Source organism: Erpetoichthys calabaricus, chromosome 1, assembly GCF_900747795.2.
Source record: "Erpetoichthys calabaricus chromosome 1, fErpCal1.3, whole genome shotgun sequence".
Lineage (NCBI taxonomy): Eukaryota > Metazoa > Chordata > Cladistia > Polypteriformes > Polypteridae > Erpetoichthys > Erpetoichthys calabaricus.
In genome coordinates, this window is record NC_041394.2 from 47,400,865 (window position 1) to 47,425,075 (window position 24,211).

A 24,211-nucleotide genomic window follows, 5' to 3' on the forward strand; every position below is an offset into this window, starting at 1 on the left:
AATTGTCACTGCCTGTTTTTCTTTAAATGAGAAACCAATGAACAGAGTATAAGAGCAGGACTGCCTATTATGAATTAGTAATTCTAAGTCTGGATATCATCTCTTTCCACAACATAAATCCCATTTTTCCACAACTTATAGGTGAGCCTTTTTAATTAACTGGCAGTTCTAAATTAACAACACATGAGTGAGTTTCTGTGTGTGTTGTGTATGCCCAAAGATGAACACACAAAGATTTTGAGATTTGAGCCATTTTTAAGGAAGGAAAAAGTTTTTTATTTTCTCTCTACAGATACATGTCAGTTTGCATGTGCTTTAATTAAAATAAGTAGCTCACCACATTATTTGTCAATGAAAACTACTAAGGAAATTTGATGCTTACTGTCACTGTTGTTACTTTGTTGTATTATTCTTATAAAGTGTTTGTATGTATTTTTGACTGGAAAAAATGAATCTGAATATTAAAAATTCAACAGTTTAGGATCAATATTGAATACTGAATTTTGATTTGTTTCTAAAGTAATTGTACAAGTATCAACTATGTTTTCATATTTGTTAAATGTAGCAGTTGCAAAACCAAGACAGGATCAAATATATAAATAATTATAAAATGGTATTGTCCCTGATGACCTAGCAAATGCTAGCCTTCAATAAAAGAAATGGGATTTAGATCCAAATGTTCTCCATAGTTACATAGCAACTGTGAATAAATATTAAGTTTATAAACAACTTTAACTCATATGTTAAATGATATTCTAGTTTACACTGATGCAAAAATGTCAGTTATTATTTAGATTTAAGTACAATTGTTAATACAACTGATCATACAGTGGCTGACGTACTTCTCACTCATAGGTCTTAGTTGGTTTGTTTCATACCTACCTAATCATTTTCAATATGTGCAGAAATCAGAAGTCATTACTCAGCTATTCTTGAACTAATAAATGCTCTAGTTTTCAATCTTCCATTGTAATAATAACAGATTTTTAACAATCTTCTAGTAACTCCTGAATCATACCTGATTGACAGCAGTTAAGCATACTTCACAGCAAGCAAAAATAGTTTTCTTTTCTAATTAACAATAAAATATTAGAAAGAGAGCAAGCTATTTCTAATCTGTCCTTTTTATTGTCACAATTGTAAGTGCCAACAAAACAATAGGCTTCATAGCCAATAACCAATATTGGAAATGAAGGTTAAGGCTATCATATGTAATAATGTGCCTCCCTTAATTAAAGGCTATAAAATGATAAGAAAAGTTCAGAAGCAATCTCTCTATGACCAAACAGTGAACTTTGTAAGCTGAAATGTCAAATGTCTCAATCACAAATTAAAGAGGAAGAAAGTATTCTCTCTGTATCAGTTTGGTTGCAAAAATACTGGACTGGCCAAATATTCCGCTATACAAATAAAACTAGAGGTGTGGGAATCTTAATTTATTATCTAGTATACAGTATGATGGTGATGGGTAATTTATTTAATTGTAAAGTGATTTTGATAAATATCTACACACCCAATGTGGATGATAGGGACTTCATCCAAAACGTATTTGCATACATTCCTAACTTGAACACTCATAAAATTATAATGGCCATATTGTACTGGAACGTTCATCATTCAATATTATACTATAGGCCTGGAAAATTCATCAACTAACAGTACAAGCCTGTACAGTAATGAGTAAAGCGGACTACAATCATTATAAAACAACTTCTTCGTTACTTATCATTTGTTCTTCATACACTGCTGACACAAACTTGTGCCCGTTTCATCTTACGTTGTCGAAACGGGCTCTTTTTCTAGTAAAAATATAATGTACACATTTAAAGACTACTGTAAGTCCTTATATTCTACTCAGATTGAAGAATACAAGACACAATGTGATGTGTTTTTTGATACATTATGGATACCACAGCTAGATACTCTCCGTGAAGAGGAATTGGATAAACCCCTGGCACTATCAGAATTACTTAACGCTATAAACTCATTTCAGAGCAGGAAAGCACCAGGTCCTGATTTAAACTCTACTGAATTTTGTAAAAGATTTTCAATTAAGTTAGCTCCCCTTTTATTACCAACATTTCTAGAAATCAGAGACAATAAAATTCTACCTCAGACTTTTCACCAAGCATTAATTACTATTTTTCCTAAGAAAAATATGGACTTATTACAATGTGCATCATACAGACCAATCTTACTTCTGAATAATGATGTCAAGATACTCTCCAAAGTTCTAGCTAGAAGGCTTGAGAAAGCACTCCTTTCAGTAATATCACAAGACCAAACTGGATTTATTAAAGGCAGACACTTAGCTTCAGTTCTTCAACGCCTATTTAATGCAACATAAAGACCCATAAAGTCTAACACTCCGGAGATCTTATTATCTTTGGATGCAGAAAAAGCATTTGATATGGCTGAATGGTACTACCTATTTCACCACATTGCATAAATTTGGGTTTGGCCTGAACATACATGCATGGATCAAAATTACTGTATACCAGTCCAGAAGCTTCTATTTGTATTAACAACATTATTTCAGACTACTTCAAACTAGAACGCGATACTAGACAAGGATCCCCTTTGTCACCACTGCTATTTGCAATTGCATTGAGCCATTGGCTGTTTACTTTTGAAATGCATCAGAGATAAAGGGGGTTTTTATAGAGAAGAACTTGAACAGAAAATATCACTATATGCAGACAATATGGTACTATATATACAGTATAAGACCCACAAAATTCTGTGCCTGCAGCCCTAACTGCTCTAGCAACATTTCAAAAGATATGTGGACTCAAAATTAATTTGAGCAAAAGTGTGTTTATTCCAGTGAATTCTCTAGTAAACATTAGATTGGACACCTTACCTTTTATTACTGCAGATCAGTTTAAACACCTAGGGGTAAATATCACAAGTAAATATAAAGCTCTTTTTCAACAAAATTTTGCTGTCTGCTTGGAAAAACTTAAACAAGATGTGCGTAAATAGATTATGGATGGATGGATGGATGGATAGACAGAGAGAGAGGGGTTAACGTATGTGTATGTATGCATACAAGACAAAGTCTCTTCTTCATAGTAGAAACTGAGACTTGCTTTTTTTAACCACTGTTAAACTATTCTTGAAGCTATTATGCTGTGAGGCACCTATTATAAAGAATTAAAAATCTATGTATCAATGTAATACCAATCAAGTTAAAGTAGCATGTACATTCATATCTAGGAGACAGATCGAGTCTCCTTCCTGAGCAGTATGATAACTGTGTGATCCTATGGTGTTTATACTTGAATACTATTGTTTGTACAAATTAACGTGAGACCTTCAGGCATTTGGAAATGGCTCCCAAGGATAAGCCATATATGTGGAGGTCCACAGTTACTCACTCCCCACTCTCCCCCTGCTATCCCGCCCCAACTCCTCCCAGAATTACACCTCTTTGAATATGCAAATCAATATAAATAGCCCTTAAGCTCAGCCTTCTGTGAAAAGACAATGGCAAAAGCAAGAGGGAAAATAGAAGAATTTCAGCGAATACCAAGTGGAGGCAAGGAAAAACGTACTATTTGTTGGTTTAAACAGTGGTATAAACAACAAAAGGAAGTTGGTCGAGTGACACAGCGTGTCGGAGAAACTCTAAAGTTCAAGTTCACAAAGTCGCACAGTGCCTGAAATAAAAAAAGAAGTTGTCAAATATCAAAATCGCCGTGAAAAGGCGAGTCGTAGCCCACCGTCTGAGTGTCATATGAAAGCTTATTAGGGTACAGAGAAAAAAAAAGGCACACAGTGGGGAAAAAAGCACGAAATGTCAACTTTAATCTCTAAATTTCCACTTTAATCACGTAGTTTATTTTGTCATTAAAGTAGAACATCATAAACTTCATCTTAAAATTGTTTAATTTGCTAGTTTCTCAATCCCATCGTAACTATAGTAGCACATTAAATGCTTTGTTTTGTATTTGATCTTCTATGTGCTCTATGTGTGTGAATCATTACGTGCTTTCGGTTTTCTCTTCCTCCGACAGGACACAGAATCCATTTAATTCGTGATATTACAGCTCTCTGAATAATTAAAATACTGAGATGTATACGTGATATCATTTTCATGATGATAGGAGTTAAAGCATGTTATTAAACATGGGAACACGGTGGCGCAGTGATTGTTCATGTCTCACGCAAATTGCTTGCTGCGCCATGCGTGACCTTCAATGAAATACTTTATTGTAGCAGTACTGTCTCTTTCAAACATACTAACCTCAAATTACTGTCCTTACTTTTCTTTCTCCAAATACCCAATTGCCACACAATCATCTCTGTAATAGACGTTAAGCCATCTGTAAGCTTAGAACACCGATTCTTCAAAACTTTTAAGGAACATTGAAATATCTTCATAGTACATGTTTAATTATTCTATCCATCTATCCTTCCAGTGTCGCGTCAGCACCAGCAAGAATACAGCGTGAGGCAGGAACAATCCGTGAACGCAGTGCCAGCGGCACTGTGTCCTCACATGTTAAATTATTAACAATATAGATTATTTAAATGAAGTTAAAGTTTTATCTGTATAATATAATAAACATATTTTGCTGCATTCCAATACAACTCGGAGTCCTGCCACGTGCAAAAGTTCGCCGATGACACTGCTATTGTGGGCTGCATCAGGAGTGGGCAGGAGGAGGAGTATAGGAACCTAATCAAGGACTTTGTTAAATCGTGTGACTCAAACCACCTACACCTGAACACCAGCAAAACCAAGGAGCTGGTGGTGGATTTTAGGAGGACCAGGCCCCTCATGGACCCCGTGATCATCAAAGGTGACTGTGTGCAGAGGGTGCAGACCTATAAATACCTGGGAGTGCAGCTGGATGATAAATTGGACTGGATTGCCAATATTGATGCTCTGTGTAAGAAAGGACAGAGCCAACTATACTTCCTTAGAAGGCTGGCGTCCTTCAACATCTGCAATAAGATGCTGCAGATGTTCTATCAGACGGTTGTGGCGAGTGCCCTCTTCTACACGGTGGTGTGCTGGGGAGGCAGCATAAAGAAGAGGGACGCCTCACGCCTGGACAAACTTGTTAGGAAGGCAGGCTCTATTGTAGGCACGGAGCTGGACAGTTTGACATCTGTGGCAGAGCGGCGGGCACTGAGCAGGCTCCTGTCAATCATGGAGAATCCACTGCATCCACTAAACAGTATCATCTCCAGACAGATAAGCAGCGTTAGCGACAGACTGCTGTCACTTTCCTGCTCCACTGACAGACTAAGGAGATCGTTCCTCCCCCACACTGCGACTCTTCAATACCTCCCCTTGGGGGGTCAACGTTAACATTATTCAAAGTTATTGTCTGTCTGTATAACTGCATTGTTATCACTCTTTAATATTTTTTTATCAGTATGCTGCTGCTGGAGTATGTGAATTTCCCCTTGGATTAATAAAGTATCTATTTCATCTTAAAATGATATCGTCATCATATGTAAATACGCGCTTTATAAAGTGGCTCAGGTTGTGCAATATTATAACTATCACAAGTTTACAGTGAGGTAATTGTACTTATAAGTACAAACAATTCTACAAGGAGCACTTGATGGACTGATTGAGTGCGTTTAGAGTTCTTGGGATGAAACTGTTTCTGAACTGCGAGGTCAGTACAGGAAAGGCTCTGAAGCGTTTGCCGTATGAGAGCAGTTCAATACACAGCATGGCTGAGGCAGCGTGTGCTTGATGCTGTATACCGATATTTCTCTTTCTGATCAGCTGCTGTACAGTTGTGATTCACACTCAGATACAGTGATATAAATACTCCGAGTGGTGCAGTGAGAGTAATATGGAAAAAGATGATCCAATGTGGCAACACCTAACGGGAGCAGCTGAAAGAAGAAGAAGAAGGTGCAGTGAGAGTAACAACGCTAAAACAGTTATGGTATTTGGAATAGTTTGACCATTCTGTGGGCCAATATATTGTTACGGTTAATTACAATCAGATGCATTAAACTAATAAACAATATGCGGTTAATTTCAGTGTATTTATAAAGCCGCGTCAGGGATGTGGATCTAAAAAAGAAAGGGTAACCATATAGGAACAGTAGCACTGCTTTGACACTGGGTGCCACCAGTCTGCAAAACCGAGCGCAGAACTTGCGTACGACAGGGTATGAACTACCGTGAAAATGTGCATGGCTTTATGCCAAGTTTACGTTTTATATATCGTGATTTGAACGTGGAAATGTTCTTACGCAACATTTTTGTGCATACCCACCATTTATACATGAGGCCCCAGCACTTCACTCCCAGAAAATCAAGGCATGAGCTGGGAGAACTTTGTGCATGTTCTGCGGCGGTGGAGGGATGGAATAGCAGGCTACTTGCTGCTTGTCTTTATCGGCACAATAGGACAAAAGATGCTGACGGAGAGGTGCGAAGATTTAAGGTGGGCCAGATTTACGAGTTTTTCGTAGGCTCTGGTAATTCTAGTGTTAAAGGAACAGATAAAGTGTATATAAACTTGTGATCCACTGTATTGTGATATAGTGAATTAAAAGTAAAATAATCGGTTTGTGAACATTGTTGGAAAAAATTACTTTTGCTTTTCACTCAAGGACTTTGTGGTTTTGTCTACAGCTACCCTAGCAAAAGATGTCTTTCCCTTTAACTTGCATGCTATCATCACCCTTATAACACTTGCCAAATATGCTCTGAAAATCAGTTTTATTTTTCATATATGCTGTAATCTGAGCCTCTCATTCTCTCAGGCATTTCCTTCATTTTGAAAGCCTCAATAAGTTTCATTACTTGAATATTTAGAAATGTACATTACATCACTCAATATTCAGTTACTCTTTTTGACAGATGGAAAATCACTTTAAAACAGTTACTATGTACTTACAGATATACTGTGATAGTGCTTCTTATAAAAAGATACTAATTAATTTGTGTTAACAGAAAATATACTGTACATTAATATTATCAATACAGTTGATTAGGTAATCCATCCAGCATCTTGGCTAAAGGTCAGACAATTGCACTGAAATACCAGACGAAACCTAACAATTACAAAAAATACAATAGACATTTAAATCCATCCATCCATCCATCCATTTTCCAACCCGCTGAATCCGAACACAGGGTCACGGGGGTCTGCTGGAGCCAATCCCAGCCAACACAGGGCACAAGGCAGGGAACCAATCCAGGGCAGGGTGCCAACCCACCGCAGGACATTTAAATCAAATGGTATAAAATAATGAGGAACTCTGGCTTACCTTACATATAAAAGTAAAAAAAAAAGTAAGCATATAAAAAAATGCATGAAAGTAATAAAGTTTTAAAATTAAAAAATGTGGCTATTATTTTTTTTTAAACTAAAATGAAAATCACCTGCATTAGAAGTTAATTTAGTTTGTATTCTTATTTATGTACATAATTCTCATTTGGTTAAACAATTTTACTGTTATGATGTTGAGATGCACCTCTACCAAGTCACTAAACTGCTAAGTATATGCTAAAATACATACCTAACTTATATAAATGGCTGAATAGACTGTAAACACAGAAAAATACAGGCTAGTTGGCCAACACCACAGATCAGCATTAAATAATTATCTTCACAAATAGTTTAACCATTATAATGGACTTAAATAACTTGAAAATTTCATACAAAATCACAACGTTTTGGGTTTAATTTGGCTGCTGTTTCAATTGTCTTTAATTCAAGGCAGTGCTATAAGAGCTCTCTCCTACTTGAAGATACACATACAGAATGTCTTAACTAATAATTATACAGTGATTAATTACATAAACTACCTACGCTTTTCTCATTCTTCTCTCTTTCTTACCTCCCCCAATGCCTTCCACAGTACCTAATAAGCTTTAATTTAATGGTTTAAAATTTGGCTCCATTTATTACAGACAATGAGCTTGTTGGTCAGTAAAATCCCTGAAATGTACATTTAATTGCTTAAAATAGTATTTCAATGACAACTTCCAATTTAATAATTGTAATAAATAGCTATATACAGCAGGCATTAATTCTTTGCAGTCTTTCGTGCGTAGGGGGAGATACTGTACTTTGTGACATTCAATGTAGAAAGCCTGTGAATACTATAATATTAATCACTTCACTATAGTGTATATTTTACTTTTTCCTTTAAGATATATCATGTGGGTGGACTTCACTAAAACATTAACAGTTTATTCTGGAAAATAATTTTAGTATTATTGCGATAAACACAGTGACCTGAGAAAGATCTGAATTAGAACTTAATTCAGCATAAAACTATGCAATCATCAATAAAATTTGTTTCCTCTAAATTAACATTGCTAAAAAAATATTTTTCTTCACTGTCTCTAAGATATGTCACAAAGTAACATATTATAAAAGAATACTGTACTTATTTTTCCACCACCCCTAATAACTGTCCTTAACAGTGACTTTCTTGGTAAACTGTACACATTTGCCTTGACCTGTCTTTCTGTCTATTCTCTATCAACCCATTGCCCTACCCCTCTATAATTTTACCCCTTTGTTTCAACTTTAAAGTGTAATGTTGAACTGTTCTTGTTCAGCACCAAGCTCAGATAGAAACATTTGATTTGTGAGCTTTATGTTCTTCGCTGTATTTTCAACTTGATTCTGTTTGGTGTACTAAATCCACATGACACATTTGCAACTGGTATGAATATGAACATTTTCTGAGGTGTTTCTCCATTTCAAGGCACATGTGATAATGCTCAATCAGTACTAAACCTGAAATTATTGTAAAAGAAATATAGCATATGAATCATTGGTTGGGGAGAAGAGAGAGAGAGAGAGAGATAGAGATAGATAGATAGAGAGATAGAGAGATAGATAGATAGATAGATAGATAGAATTTCCCCTTGGGATTAATAAAGTATCTCATACTCCAGCAGCAGCATGCTGATAAAGAAAATATTAAATTAAACAGTGATAACAATGCAGGTATACAGATAGACAATAACTTTGAATAGGAGTTAACAGTGAAATAGAGAAAAAAGATTAATTCTGACCTAGACTTCCTTCACTCACATTGGCTAACTAAAAAAAATTACAATAGGCAAGCTTTTGAGGCAACTCAGGCCCCTTCTTCAGGCAATATATAATCTTGTAATTGTAAATTACAAGCAAATAAGTAAAGATTGTGTTGACAGTAAGTACTCCATCATTATATTCAGAACTTAAATATTGTGTCCCGCAGGGCTAATAACTGGGACCTTTACTGTTTCAGTCATATGCAGATGACACCCAATTATATCTTTCTTTTAACCAAATGATGTTTCACCAATTCAGTCCTTAATTAGTTGTGTCAGTGAGTTAAAGGAATGGATGGAAGAGAACTTCTTGTCTCTGAATACAAAAAACAAAATGCTACTTATTGGGGTAATGATGTTGATGGGAACAACATTCTGTCGCTTTTGAACTCACTTTAGAATCACCATTACTTTGACTGAATTTGCACCAATTCAGAAATTATCAGATATGTCCATCCATCCATCCATCCTCTTCCGCTTATCCGAGGTCGGGTCGCGGGGGCAGCAGCTTGAGCAGAGATACCCAGACTTCCCTCTCCCCGGCCACTTCTTCTAGCTCTTCCGGGAGAATCCCGAGGTGTTTCCAGGCCAGCTGGGAGACATTGTCCCTCCAGCGTGTCCTGGGTCTTCCCCGGGGGCCCCCTTTCCGGTCAGACAGGCATTAGAGGGAGGGAGGCGTTCAGGAGACACCCTGATCAGATGCCCGAGCCACCTCATTTGACTCCTCTCGATGCGGAGGAGCAGCGGCTCTACTCTGAGCCCCTCCCGGATGACTGAGCTTCTCACCCTATCCTTAAGGGAGAGCCCAGACACCCTGAGGAGGAAACTCATTTCAGCCGCTTGTATTCGCGATCTTGTTCTTTCGGTCACTACCCATAGCTCATGACCATAAGTGAGGGTAGGAACATAGATCAACTGGTAAATTGAGAGCTTTGCCTTACGGCTCAGCTCCTTTCTCACAACGACAGACCGATGCAGAGCCCGCATCACTGCGGACGCCGCACCGATCCGCCTGTCGATCTCATGCTCCATTCTTCCCTCACTCGTGAACAAGACCCCGAGATACTTGAACTCCTCCACTTGAGGCAGGATCTCGCTCCCAACCCTGAGAGGGCACTCCACCCTTTTCCGGCTGAGGACCATGGTCTTGGATTTGGAGGTGCTGATTCCCATTCCAGCCGCTTCACACTCAGCTGCGAACCGATCCAGAGAGAGCTGAAGATCACGGCCTGATGAAGCAAACAGGACAACATCATCTGCAAAAAGCAGTGACCCAATCCTGAGTCCACCAAACCGGACCCCCTCAACACCCTGGCTGCACCTAGAAATTCTGTCCATAAAAGTTATGAACAGAATCAGTGACAAAGGGCAGCCCTGGAAACGGGTTCGACTTACTGCTGGCAATGCGGACCAAGCTGTGACACCGGTTGTACAGGGACCGAACAGCCCTTATCAGGGGTTCCGGTACCCCATACTCCCGGAGCACCCCCCACAGGATTCCCCGAGGGACACGGTCAAACGCCTTTTCCAAGTCCACAAAACACATGCAAAACAAAACAGATATGTCCATGTCATTAACTCTTTGAAGGCTGAATAATTTGTTTCTTCAAAAAAAGCACACAAAGCAATGGTTTCATGCAAAAATCAACATAAAACATCTGTTGCTGCGTGCTGTGGCCATCAGTTCACTAGGAATGCACAGCAGGCTGGCTGTCAAGCTGTCTTCGCATGGCGTGGATGACTATGGCGGCAACTGTCATAGTGTATCGCAATCTGATTTGTACCTGTTGTCATTGTAAGTGGCGGTCTGCTATGGCAAAGGTTGCTGCTGGCACATCAGCTGCATGAACCTGTTCAGCACCACAATCAGTCCTGGATCAATCAGCTGGGGACTGATCAGCTGATGCTGGTACCTCACATCCATTTTTGATCACATGTATCAAGAGTCCAATTCAGTAATACTGCAAATAACATGTAAAACATCATCCATGGAGTATTTGCTTTAAACATTCACTTCAATCTCTTGCCACACGTTTATGTCACTTTTGCCAATATTTGCTCCTCATCAAACCAATGAAGCTAACTTTAGTTCTAGCAAAGACGGTCCAACTAAAACATAATGGCGGGTTTTGTCAACATTTACAGTTGATTATCACCATCACCTCCTTCACCAAAAATCGATATGCGCCCTGAAAGAGTTCAAACACACATTTCAAAACTATTAAAAACTTATTTTTTCCATCTTAAAAATGGTGGGAAATTAAGACATTTTCCAAATATGCATGAAACTAAGTGCATTTATTTCTAGTAGGATTGACTACTTCAATGTGTGATTCACTGGCTATTCAAATCATGCAGCTTTCAGTTAATTGAAAATGTTGCTGCAATTGTGATTAAACGAACAAGAAAATATGAACAAATAACTAAAGTTTCCAAGTCCTTGCATTGGTTCCCAGTTAAGCTTATGGCCAATTTTAAAATCCTCTAGTTAAACAAGAAAGCCGTAAATTACCAAGGCCCTGTTTCCTTAACTGACTTTATCATTACATTGCATATAGGGTTGCACTGTAAACTGGTACTAGAAAAGTATAGAAAAATCCACATTTTAAAATGGTACAGTTTCAGCATTTCAGGATTTTTCAGTATCAGAAGTAAACATCATCTTTCCTCTCAATCACCCACCCAACACAACCACACATACACACACACACACACATATTCGGCAGTGTAGAAGTGGAAAAACCATCTATTTCGTAGTAATCACAAAACAAAACCATAGGCTTCAATGCAATCTGCACTTCATGGATATCAGGATGGAGGTGATGTGTACTGTTGCACAATTGTCCATCTCAAAGATGAGAGAGTAAGATGGGGGTGGTGGGGGTTTGGAGTTATTTGTTATTTGCTTTGAAACTGTTTTGGTGCCAGTACTGAGGTCTGAAAGCAGGTATAAATACAAAATTTTAGTACCGATCCAACACTATTAAAAAATACATATACTGAGATTTCAAGATTTAAAAAAATACAAGTTTTTAGTTACAACAGCTTTTAGCTAATATAAAAGATGTCCCTTTGGTCTCAGCTTTCAGCAAACGGTGATAAAAAATTTAATCAAATAGATTATTAATTTAGCACAAAAACAGCAATTGTTATTTAGAATAATGAAATGTGCTTAAAAGACTGATAGAGGGTATTTTATTTGGAGACACTACAGCATCAAGATGAAAGAGAAGTAACTTTGTTTTTTTTTTTTTTTATCAGCGCCCATCCATTAAGCAAGCTGCTAGCTAAAACCTAAAGCTGAAGAGTGTGAAGAACTATACCTACCACTGCCAATTGTCTCTCTTGGCTGTTACTAATATTCTTATTGAAAAATACTTAATACATTTAACCATTCTCTACTATTTATTAGCAAGTATTATTTTATTGCGTAATACTTATATTGCATACAAAGGAGGCTGACAACATCGGTAAGCTTCCATTTTATTAAAACAATGCACCATCGTCCCTGAAAAGTACTGATACAAAAAGATCTTTTGTCAGTGATACACGTTTCTTGGGTCTGCAGTGGAACAAAACACAAAAGCAATGTAAAGAAATAAATTCTTGCTTAATCTACAAAGATACTCTAAAATGGCCTGTAGAAAATAATTATAACCATTCAGAATATAAGCAGAGTTTCTTTGTAGGCATTGTCGATTTTCGTAACGGGTTCAACTCAATTGATTGAGCTGCCCTGTGGGACATCCTAAGACTTTGCAGGAACCCCAAAAGTTGTTGAATATCATTGCCAGTCTCTACACTGGTACTGTGAGTGCTGTGCTGAGTGGCGGCAGAACCTCTGTGTTTTCCCCCAGTTGATTTTGGGGTTTGTCAGGGGTGTGTTCTTGCTCCTACTCTCTTCAATTTGTGCATGGACTAGGTGTTGGGCAGGGTTGTGGGGTCCAGCTGCTGTGGGCCATCTGTTGGTGAAGAAAAATTCACTCATCTTGAATTTGCTGACAATGCTGTAATCTTCGTGGAGTCAATGGAAGCTCTTATCGGGGCTCTCGAGAGACTGAGTGAGGAGTCTGAGTGTCTGAGCTTACAAGTGTACTGGATAAAAACCAAAATCCAGGCCTTTAATGACCCCTCAGGTACAGTCATCGGCAATGTGTCTGCTGAGCAAATGTCAAATTTTTTGAGAGGTTTACTTACCTTGGCAGCAACATTCATGTCTCTGGTGATACCTCCTATGAGATTAGGAGAGCATGGGGGGGTCATGAGGTCGCTGTAAAGGGGAGTGTGGCGCTTCCGGTATTTTTGCAAATGGAGGAAGGTCCAAGTCTTTAAGAGTCCTGGTGCTTTCTGTTTTGCTATATGGTTGAGAGACATGGATGCTATCCCAGTGCCCTTAGACGAAGACTGGAATCCTTCAGTACTGTGTCTCTTTGGAGAACCCTTGGGTACTGCTGTTTTGATATTGTGTCAAATGAGCAGTTGCTCACGGAGTGCCAAATAAGGCACATTACCTGCATTGTGAGGAAGCATCAGTTATGGCACTAGGGCCATGTGGTGCAATTCTCCAAGTGTGATCCAACTCACAGGATCCTCATTGTTGAGGACCCAAGCGGCTGGACCATGTCAATGGGACACCCACGTAACACCTGGCTGCGGCAGATAGTTGGTCATTTACGGGGAGTGAGCCTGGGCCATGTGTCTACCTGGGGGCGCTGCCAACCAGGAACCCAAGCTGTTTCACTGTGTGGTGGGTGCGGCAACGCACTGTACTAGTGCATGCTACTCAACCTGACCTGATTATAATTATAAAGAATTATAAAGAAATAACTGTATAAATACTTCAAGTAGACTAATTTCCTTTTGATCAATAAAACAGGTGTCTTCAACATTATAATCACTCATTCAGCCAGTTTAAAAATTACTCAGATGCTTTGCGTCACTGTGTGCATCGAACTAAACACGGAAAAGAGAAGGGAAAACAAATACTTGACTGAGGTAGCATTTAAGGAGGTAATAGCCAAGCAAGGTCAACATAAAGACTACAAGACCATCTTCAAAGAGCTGGAGGTCATTTGACCACTGTTGTCAGTATTATCAGAATGTTTAAGGGTGATGAAACTGTGGCCAACATCCCTAGGCATGGCTACAAAAGGAAAAGTGACACATGACTGAAGAGACTGATTGTTCAAATGGTAGAGAAAGAGCAAAGAAAAATTTCAAAACAAATCCAAGCTGACCTTCAAGCTCTCTGAATGAATTTAAGCTTCATCATAGAAAACCAACAAAGACCCCACTTTAAAGAGGGAGAAAAAAAAACAACAACTGGAGTTTGCTAAACTGCATGTTGACAAGCTAAAAAGTCCTTCAGGGATAACGTCCTTTGTATAGACAAAACAAAATTAGACCTTTTTGGTAATTCACATCAATTCTATGTTCACAGAAAACAGAATAAAAATCTCTACAGGGCAAAATGAAATAAGAAGATTGTCAGGGTATTTTGAAGTGAAATATACAGCCTAGTGTCAGAGAGCTGTGTCACAGTTTTATGCCACGTGTTCACTGACAGGATAATGATCCAAAACATATTTCAAAGAAAATCCAAAAATGAGTGAGAGGAAAACAGTGGACCACTGTTAAGTGGCCTGCTAAAAGTGCTGATTGGAATTGTACTGAAAATCATCAGAAGGAATTGAATTCATAGTTGGCACCCATCAAAACTGAAAGAACTTAAGAAGAGTATGCCAAAAATAGGCGGCAGTGATTCTCACCAAGAAAATATTAAGTTAAGGAAACCAATATTTTTGTGAATGGCATTCATTTTCAATTGTTTTATTAGAGTAATATATTTCGTCATAAATCAAAAGCAAAGTTTTCTGTTCTATTAAAAGATGAGACTAATATTGTTTAAGTCAAAGTTATTTATTCACAATAATGATACATATTAATTTGATACATCTGGTCTAAAGTGTAGCATTCTTTATAAATTTAAAATTTATAAACATGAGAATTCCTCCACAAGTGTTCTTACTGATATTCTTGATTGTTGATGCTAAGATGTTAATGGCTGTTGCATTCTGTAGGCAACCAGACAATAACCAACAAAAATGTCATATTTACAATCATTCACTGTCTTTCATTATGTGCACTGACGAAGATCATGGACAAATCAGAAAAACTATCCTCAATACTTCGGTCATGAACGGTGGAAAGCATCTACAGCAGGGCGGTGATTGTGGATAAATACAGGGTGCTGCAGGATTACATAATAACATGGAACAGCATTAGCCGTGCTGTTCTGTAATGCTATGATGATGATTAAAAATAATTCTATGTTGCTATGCATCACAACTCACAACTAACCTCATTATAATGTGAGCCTAAGTATAGGTTAACCAAGTCCGTCAGTCAAAGATGTTGTCCTCAGTTGCTCTTTCATCACCATACCTTCAACAAGAGCAGCATGGCATCAAAAACAAAACACAGTACACATGCTGCTTTTATGTGCTATCAGACATAAGAAATATTCAAATTTCCAAATCAGAAATATCACATGCTCGATCTAAAAAAAAAATCAGAAATTTGAGACAAAAATTTCAAAGAAAACAACAACACCCAAAATCTCAGACCTATGAAATATTGCTCACCACATCAGTCAAGAATATAAACTAAAAAATGGAATCTGGTTAAACCAGAAATGCCATCTTTATGTTTGATACACTTTTAACATGTTCAGTGTGCTCTTTATTTTCATGAAAATTAAAGCTTACTTTTTTGTCGTTTTTGCAAACCAAGTAACACATAAAAAGCAGCAGTGCGCTTCTCTCAAATATCCAAGTGGACACTCATGAACACACAAGTTGGGGAGGTGAAACGTCATTTTCTCTCTTCAATTAAACAACTTTGAGCAAAACTTTATAACTTACTTTTCTGAATCATTGCTACTGATATAAATGGTTATAAATTCAGGATTAGGCTTTGGTTTGATTATATCTTATCATCATAATTTTTCCCCCCATATTGGCTTAATTTCAATCTCTGGGTTCTGTCACATTGTGAGAAGTATCACACTTCGTTAAGTGAGGGGTCCATTTGTAATTGTATTCAAGTTAAGCCTGGGTTGTAAGGTCATTCAATTTTTGTCTAGCACTGTTCTTCCATGTAAAAATTAAAGGATAATTTTTTTATTTTTAAAGTCTAAGTCATTTCTTTACCATTATGGTATATATTAATTTGTCATATGAAATTGTGCTCAAAAGTGAGCATACTTTACAATGTTTGAAAAATAACCCTTGCCTTTTATAATTGAGGAGGTGTACTGCAGTTCCATTATAAAGGAAGGCCTTAAAACTGATCAATCATATCCATTTTTCAAGCCAAACATATTACTGAGTATTGATCTGCATCTTGAGATTAGATGCATCTTGCAAAACTGTGTCATGTTAAGAAGGGTGAAACAGCACAGAGCAAAACATTGTTGTGACATTCAGACATTTAAAAATGAGACGGTGCACTTTTCTACACTGTTCATCTTTCTCCGCAACAGCTTTCAGTGCCAGGGGTGTGGATTCGCCTTGGCTGGTTAGCGCCAAGCTCCATAATTGACATAGGGTGTTGAAGCCCAGATACAAATTGATGTCTTTACTGTAGACAGCTAAGCAATAATAACTGAAAAAGTCAAACAATTGCTTATATTTTTTCACTACATGGAAGCTTATTTCATTATTTCACAAAAATATTTTCTGCTGCTGCTGAATTAATAATTTACATGTGTGCTTCAGTGACAGATCAATGTAAATACGTGGAAGTAGCAGGAGACAGTGGAATAGAACTAGTTACTTTGTGCTGACTGCTGGTGAGGTTCCCCTAAAAAGGACCTTCCTTCTACCATGCAGATGTGTAAGAAGTGCTCTCTAAGTGCCGTGACTGCATGACCCCACTTCTGCTGCTGCCACTCACAGAGCACCTTTTATGCCAGCTTCTCCACGTAGTGTAGAGGTGTCATTCCTAACTCATAGCACTATGGTCTGAATGAGTTTCACACATTCTCCCAGTGAATTTACACATTAATTGGTATTGGTTAAAGTCAGTGAATTTACTCAATCAAACATGTTGTCCAAAGTTTTTTTATTACCACATACTCAGCAAAAAAGACTCATTGTGCATTAAAAAAGTCAATAATTGGTTGGTGGTACTTCAATCTGCTCTATCGCACACTCCACCTTTTTCATTGTTTTATATTGTGCATGTGCTGAACACACCACAGATACTGCAGTGGGCAGGTGGCTTGGTTCAATCAACAATCTAGGCTTTTATTAAAACTGTAATGTAGTGTAATCAGTTCACTTCAGATTTATTGTTATTTGTAAAAAGAATATTTATTTTTACCCCAAGAAAAATAGTTCCAAGAATATGTGATAAAATAATTATTAAGAGTTTCTTGGATGCCTCCATAAACCTGGAAGGCACATGTTCCTATACTGAAATTTTTGCTGCTTTAAAGTGGACATATTAGGTGAATGGAAATGCATAAAACTTAACCAAAGGACAATTTTATGTGCCATAATTGCGAAGACATAACTTCAATTTTAAAAATGCTGAACTTCAAAGCCATTCAATGTGTTCTTGAATCTTGGGTGAGAATACATTTTCTGTCAAATAAGCTTTGCTCTTTCAATGGATATGCTGAACACTGCTTCTTATCTAACTGAAATGCAAAGCACTGAATCAGTTTTTCTTTAAATAAGAAATTAATGAAAAACCAGCTTTCCAACTGAAAGTCAAAAAGTAATTCTGAACATCCCCACTGTGAGTGAGGAGGTGGGGCTGCTACTCCATGTGGGAAGTGGTGTGTGTTTGTACAGTAGTGTGTGTATGACTGAACTTGCTTGTTAAAATGTTGCAATAATGTACTTGTAGACCTTGTGAGCCATGGTGAGTTTGGTATTGTTCAGTTATGTACATTTTTAAAGCAGAATATAATTGATAGTGAGAGCTACAGTCACAATAATAAAGGTAATTTTAGTTTAATACTGCAGGAATTACTTTTAGCAAATCAGAGTACCAAAAGAATCTAACAAAAAGCAATACCATTTGATAAGAATGAGTAATTTGTCTTAATTTGTAAAAAAAAACGTGCAAGGCAGAAACAATTAATTTTATTATGTAACTGAAATATTTGAAAACATTTCACAAACAATAAACCACAGAGTTAACATAGATGCATAGCCTCCAAGCACTGTGAGAGAAAATTAAATTGGAAATCTTGAATTGGGTGGGTGGGTGGGGGGGGATAAAAAAAAACTATAAGCAAATCAGTTCCTGTGCAAACTTTTTTCAAAAAAAACGTGGGACTGTGTTATATGAAACTGCTTCAAAGCTTCAGACAAGTACACAACACAGTTGCTGTGCAGACAGACTTTGATGAACACAATAACTGAGTAAAGTGGAAAACTGGAATACAAGTGTAGGGGTGAACTCCATATGGGAATCCAAAGATAATGTGGATGAAATAGTAGAATGTAAGATGGTAAATTAGGAAAAAAACAAGTAAACCTAGAAAACAGTCATTGAATTGGTATTTATAAGCAATTATAAACAATACTCTTAAATTTTAATGATAAATTGGAAAATTAAGTGCAAGATATCAAGTCCCCAATAACATATTTTAGCTTCTTAAGTTTGTGCATTTTTAGTAAATACAATGTAAATGAATGATATGAAATATAATAATATACTATGTTGATTGACAGACAAGTTTGCTTACCTTTCTAATGTCATCCAGACAGTTGATTTCTGGAGACAGACCACCATGTACACATAAGAACTGCTGATTTAATAGCGCAGCAAGTGGAAGACAGTCAAAGGCATCCATGCAGGCATCATATACACGCTCAGAATACTTGATTTTACCTGAAAAGAGAAAATAGAAAACCATATTGCTTTAGCTGATAGAGAACTATAAAAATAGGACTATTTTGTAGCATCTCTGAAAATACTGTATCTATGAACATGTCAAAGTACACATTCAATACTTTTGGAAAAAATATATTCTGCAATATTTTTGGGAACATTCCATGTTTAGAAGACAAAGACTTTAAACCAAAAATCAGAATTCTAACATTCCATTATATAATATTTTCATCCTAATTTCTGGCTTCAGTGCAGTATCTTGCAAAAGTATTTATACCCTAAACCGACTTCCTAATTTTACTAAAAAATAAATCCTACACTGAAAATTTGTTCTCTTTAACAAGCAGTTTCATTTTTCCCCCCAATAAAGCATGTTTACTTAACATAATCTGAAGGACATAGAAAATTCAACGAAATGAAAAAGCTATGACACCTCCATTTAATAGCTGTGACAACAACTAAACATTTTTATGTCAATTAAATAGTCTTGTACCACTTTTGTGAAATTTAATTTTTACTCATTCGTTCTTGCAAAACCACCACTTCAACTACTCATCATCATCTGTCTTTGTAACATGAAAATCTTTCTTCACAGCTTGCAACAACATTTTTACTGGGTTTGAAATATTGACTTTACCTTGGCATTTATAAAACAGGAAATCTCTCATTCTTAATATAATCAAAAATATATTTTCATAAGTATTTAGGATGACCATCATTGTCTGACAACCCATTTTCACTTCAACTTCAACTCACTAACACTGAGGGTAGATTTGAGTTTCTAGAATATTTGGTAAGATTCAGGATTTATAATTTAAGATCATTCCTAATGAGGGTCACAATGGCAACATGCAGAGCTAGAGACAGCAAGCCATACTGTCCTCAGCACCTACTTTAAAACCTTTCAAGGGAATCGCCAGACACTTCGAAGTCAATCAAGAGAAATAACTCTACTAGTAAGTTGTGGGTTTATTTTTGCAAAATTGTATATTTTATTTGTTGTGGCCAAAAAGATCAGTTTTATTTTACCTTAAAACTGTACATCACACACATCTTTCAGGATGAAATTTATCCAAAATATATCCAGAGCTGGACCCTAACTGTGAATGATATCATAAAGAACATGCCATGTTAGGTTATGTATTTTGGGATTAGATCATTTTGGAAGTAGATATTTCTGAGATAGTACTGCATTAACAATTATTCCAAATCATTCAGAGAGGATGTTTAGAGCAATGTACTGTGAATCACACACAATGTAATTTCTTACACTACATTGCTTGCAAGTAAATTTAAACAAGTTGCTTAATTAGAAAAATCCTAAGTCATCTCTATAGCTCAATGTGAAAGTGATATTTTACTCTTATCTATATTACACTGTTTTACATTGTTGCAACTAACAATAATTCCTTAATTTTTCCAAAATAACACTTTTGGGCTTCTGCTTGGTTTTCATTTAGATGTTTTGATTTGTGTAGAACACTATCTTATAATTTATAGAGTCATTGTTATAATGGGCATTTTGGTTACACTGCTATCCAAACTGGCTTTACATTTTGATTATGATTTGCTTCATTTTAATATTAATATTAATATTAATATATTAGTGTTAGAAGCAATTAATCACAATTTCATACATTTGCTCAATTAATTAGTTCATCTTTTTTAATCGAATCCCAGCCCTATAAAAAAAAAAAAACAAACAATGTATGAAGGCTGAAAATTCAAAATTACCTCATTGAAACTAAGCTTCTCCTGGTGAGAAAGTCCTAAACTAAAGAGCAAGATAAAACTACATCAATCACAATGTCAAAAGCATCAATATTTCCCACTTCAAAAGTAAATGGCAGATTTTGATGTATTATTAGAGGTATCTAAAATGAAAGCTTTTGCTTTTTATTTTTGAAAAGTGAAAAAGAAAACCTGCCTTGGCTAACTAAACAAACTTTTGACTAGCTTTTTTTTGGGGCAAAATTGTAACAGGAGCAATAATGGTGCTATGAAGCAAAAAAGATACTTAGCAACAATAAATGAATGACACATAAAATAGCAAATTACATATATTCATCATTACTTCCCTGGGATGAAAAAACCCAGCAATTAATTTTTTAATGACATTTTGCCCACAGAGGATTCTTGAAGATGAAATTTCAGTTTTTAATATAATGAGTATCAATTTAATCTTTTTGTGCAAAAACATTCTATTTTTATTACAGAACACAGTAAGCATTATCATCAATAGCTAAAATTATTAATTCTTAATTTTTTTGTATAACCCCTATGCATTTATCTGTTTCTAACAGATGGATCTGTCGGTGTTTGTTAAAAAAGAAAAAAAAAAATCAATTTTACAAACTGTAAATTTGCTGCCCATTTTAGACACCAATGAGAAAAATATTAACTTCAAACATATTTTCCAATTTACTAAAAAGGGTATATATTGACATAGTTTGCTCAGCTGGCATTTCCCTGTTAATATTTGATATGTTACATAAATTTGTGTAAAACTGCAGCAAATATTACATTACAGAAACTACAGTATATGTGCAAGTGCTATTGCAGTGTTATTCACTGAGATAAATGAATCCATGTTATGTCTATAAAAACACATTTTTCCTATTCAAAATGGAATGGATCTGTTTATATTTACTTGTGATTTCAAAAGAAATCTTTTGTATCAGTGTGGTTCAAACCAATGTTATAATCAACACAAAATCAAAATTAACAATAAACCTGACAAAAGAAAGATGACAAAAAAAATGGTAGTCTTCTAAAAGTTGATTTAAACAATGCATCTATAAACCCCCCAAAAAATTTACAGTATTAAAAAAATTATTCATCTTATGTACTTGTTATCACGAAGCACACATACACATAGAGCAGAAATGTTCCTATAATGCAAAATATTAAAACTTCTGTTATACCAAATCTGTATCCAAACTACAATAAAAAGATCTCAAAATATGAAACCTGTTAACTAAAGTAACAGAACAAGCTTTTTGAGGTTTGTGTGTAGTAATAATAATAATAATAATATAATAATAATAAAAAACAGCAAATAGAAAATTGTCTTGGGTTGAAGAAACATGCTTTCACGTTTTTAGGCTATTTACAGTTTTTACAGTTGTCTTGAATATAGCATTCAGCTCTTCCTTCAGGAACTAGGTATCACACAGTTTACAAATTTAGAATGGAGTGCTGCAATCTGGCAGTTCATTGTGTGTGCATTCACCAAGTTTATTGGAGATGCCATTGCTGGTACAATCTCCTTGAAGTTTATTGCAAAACAGAATCTCAATATACAGCATATTTCCCTATCACGGCTATATTTCACAAAGAAAAGTAGCTAAACAGGCCCACTTATATCAGTTGATTCATCTAACTGGAGAACAATTTTTTCACTCTGCAGGATATGTCTGCTGCCATGTTATCAAAGTATCATGAAACTGTAACACTAGAAAACTGAATATTTTCATGCTGGAGGTAAATTTATTGCAGTGCACAGCTTTAATCATTAAAATAGCAGAGACATGACTCTTAGCACTATCTCATTTATCTACTTTAGATGCATTCTTATTAAAAAAACATTTAAATATAACTAACATGTGTTATCAGGCTTTAGTCACCCTTAGTTTTATGCTTTTGCTCGGTCTTATTTGACTCGTTAGATATATCTATTTTCCTTAGGCTTTCGTATATATCGTACTATTTTTACTATGCTATTAGAAGGTTTGGGCATTTCTATAGACTGTATCTTATTATTGTTTGTTTTGGAGCTATCCCAGAGGTACTGTACAGTACATCCTTCCTGAGAGATTTTTATATTCTAGATTTGTTTGTTAAGCTGCCAGCCCAACACCAAATGTGGCTGAAGCAGAAAAACTCTAATACTGTACCTTCAATACTGAAAAGACTTGATTATGCACTATACAATTAGAATATAGAAAAAGTTACAGGTTAATCTTTAACAGTTTACTGAATAAATATCAACCAAGTGATATTATAGAAATTATTTATTTTCTGCTGTATATTATACTAGTAACAGAATGATTAAGAACATAGAAAATTAAAAAATAACTGTATAAATTAATGTATAGTTCCCCAAAAAATATAAAATGTGTATAATAAACCCTTATATGAAACAGACCTGAGGATCTCCCTCTTTAGTTCCTTAGATGCACTGTATTGCATATTGTTATTCCAGACTCCTCTATTAAATTAATTAGACATATATGCAAGTGTTTCCAATTTTTTTTATTTCAAAATTTACCCTTTCTAATATTTTAAACAAACCTGCAATCTTAAAACTTAAATCTTGTTATTAAAAATGTGAAAGATATTTCAGAATGCAAGATATAACAGTGGATGACCAAAAATATTTATTCTTCAAAAATCCTTCAGTGGATGATATTTTTGCAAATTTCCATAAAATACAGAAATTTTTACACTAATGCATGAAGAATTAAGACTCTCCACATTATAACATATATTTAAGAAAGTGTCTTAATGCAAAATATTTGAAAAAGTAATTCATTCATTTGTATCAAGCGAAGATAGAAAGAAATCTAAAGTTCATGACTTTGGCATATGGGAGAAAAGATAAGTACCTTAAGAACATTCTGTATGTACCCAACAAACAGATACAGGCATACATGTGTAAACAAGAAAAAAAAAATTGACAGCTTTAATTTACATACTTACACTCTTGTTTAAAGGTAAAATACTCTGTGAGATGTCTGCATTCATGGTTGCCACGAAGGAGAAACAGCGTTGTTGGATGATTGATTTTCAGGACCCAGAGAAATAACACACACTGAAGTAGAAGAGACAGTGAGAGAGAAAATGATTGAATTACCTCTTAGCCTTTCTGTGACACAGACTAAAAAATTAGAAAATCCTAGAATGATAAATTATCTGTAAAATACAAAGCAACAAAGCTAAGAAACAAAATTAAAACTACTCCATATATAATGAAAGCTAAATTTGAACATTATCAGAATGAACAATAAAAACCTTAAAATGTGGCAATTCTGGAACTACCTAGCAAATAACTAAAATGAAAAGATTTTCATCTTCTGTAGTTACCAAGTAAAGTTAACTGAAAGAGAGAAATTAGTAGTGCAGAAAGTACCACCTTCTCTAAAAAAGAAAAAAAAATTCTTAACAGAGAGGAAAAGTAAACCACTGCAACAACCTACAGATCTGTATTTAAAATCAAATTCAACAGATACAAAAGATAATATTTTCAAAAATTCAAGTTAA

General features: G+C 35.7%; 1 protein-coding gene across 2 annotated transcripts in view; it reads right to left on the reverse strand.

Annotated features, from left to right (window-relative positions):
• The window catches only part of LOC114649480 (serine/threonine-protein phosphatase 2B catalytic subunit gamma isoform-like), a 240,364-nt gene that overhangs the window by 76,304 nt on the left and 139,849 nt on the right, over window positions 1-24,211 (reverse strand). For both annotated transcript variants that reach the window (XM_051924127.1, XM_051924123.1), the window contains exons 4-5: window positions 23,651-23,762; window positions 18,804-18,949 (exon numbers count right to left, since the gene is read on the reverse strand). In XM_051924127.1, coding sequence (XP_051780087.1) covers window positions 18,804-18,949; window positions 23,651-23,762 — 258 coding nt within the window. The remainder of the gene's footprint in view (window positions 1-18,803; window positions 18,950-23,650; window positions 23,763-24,211) is intronic.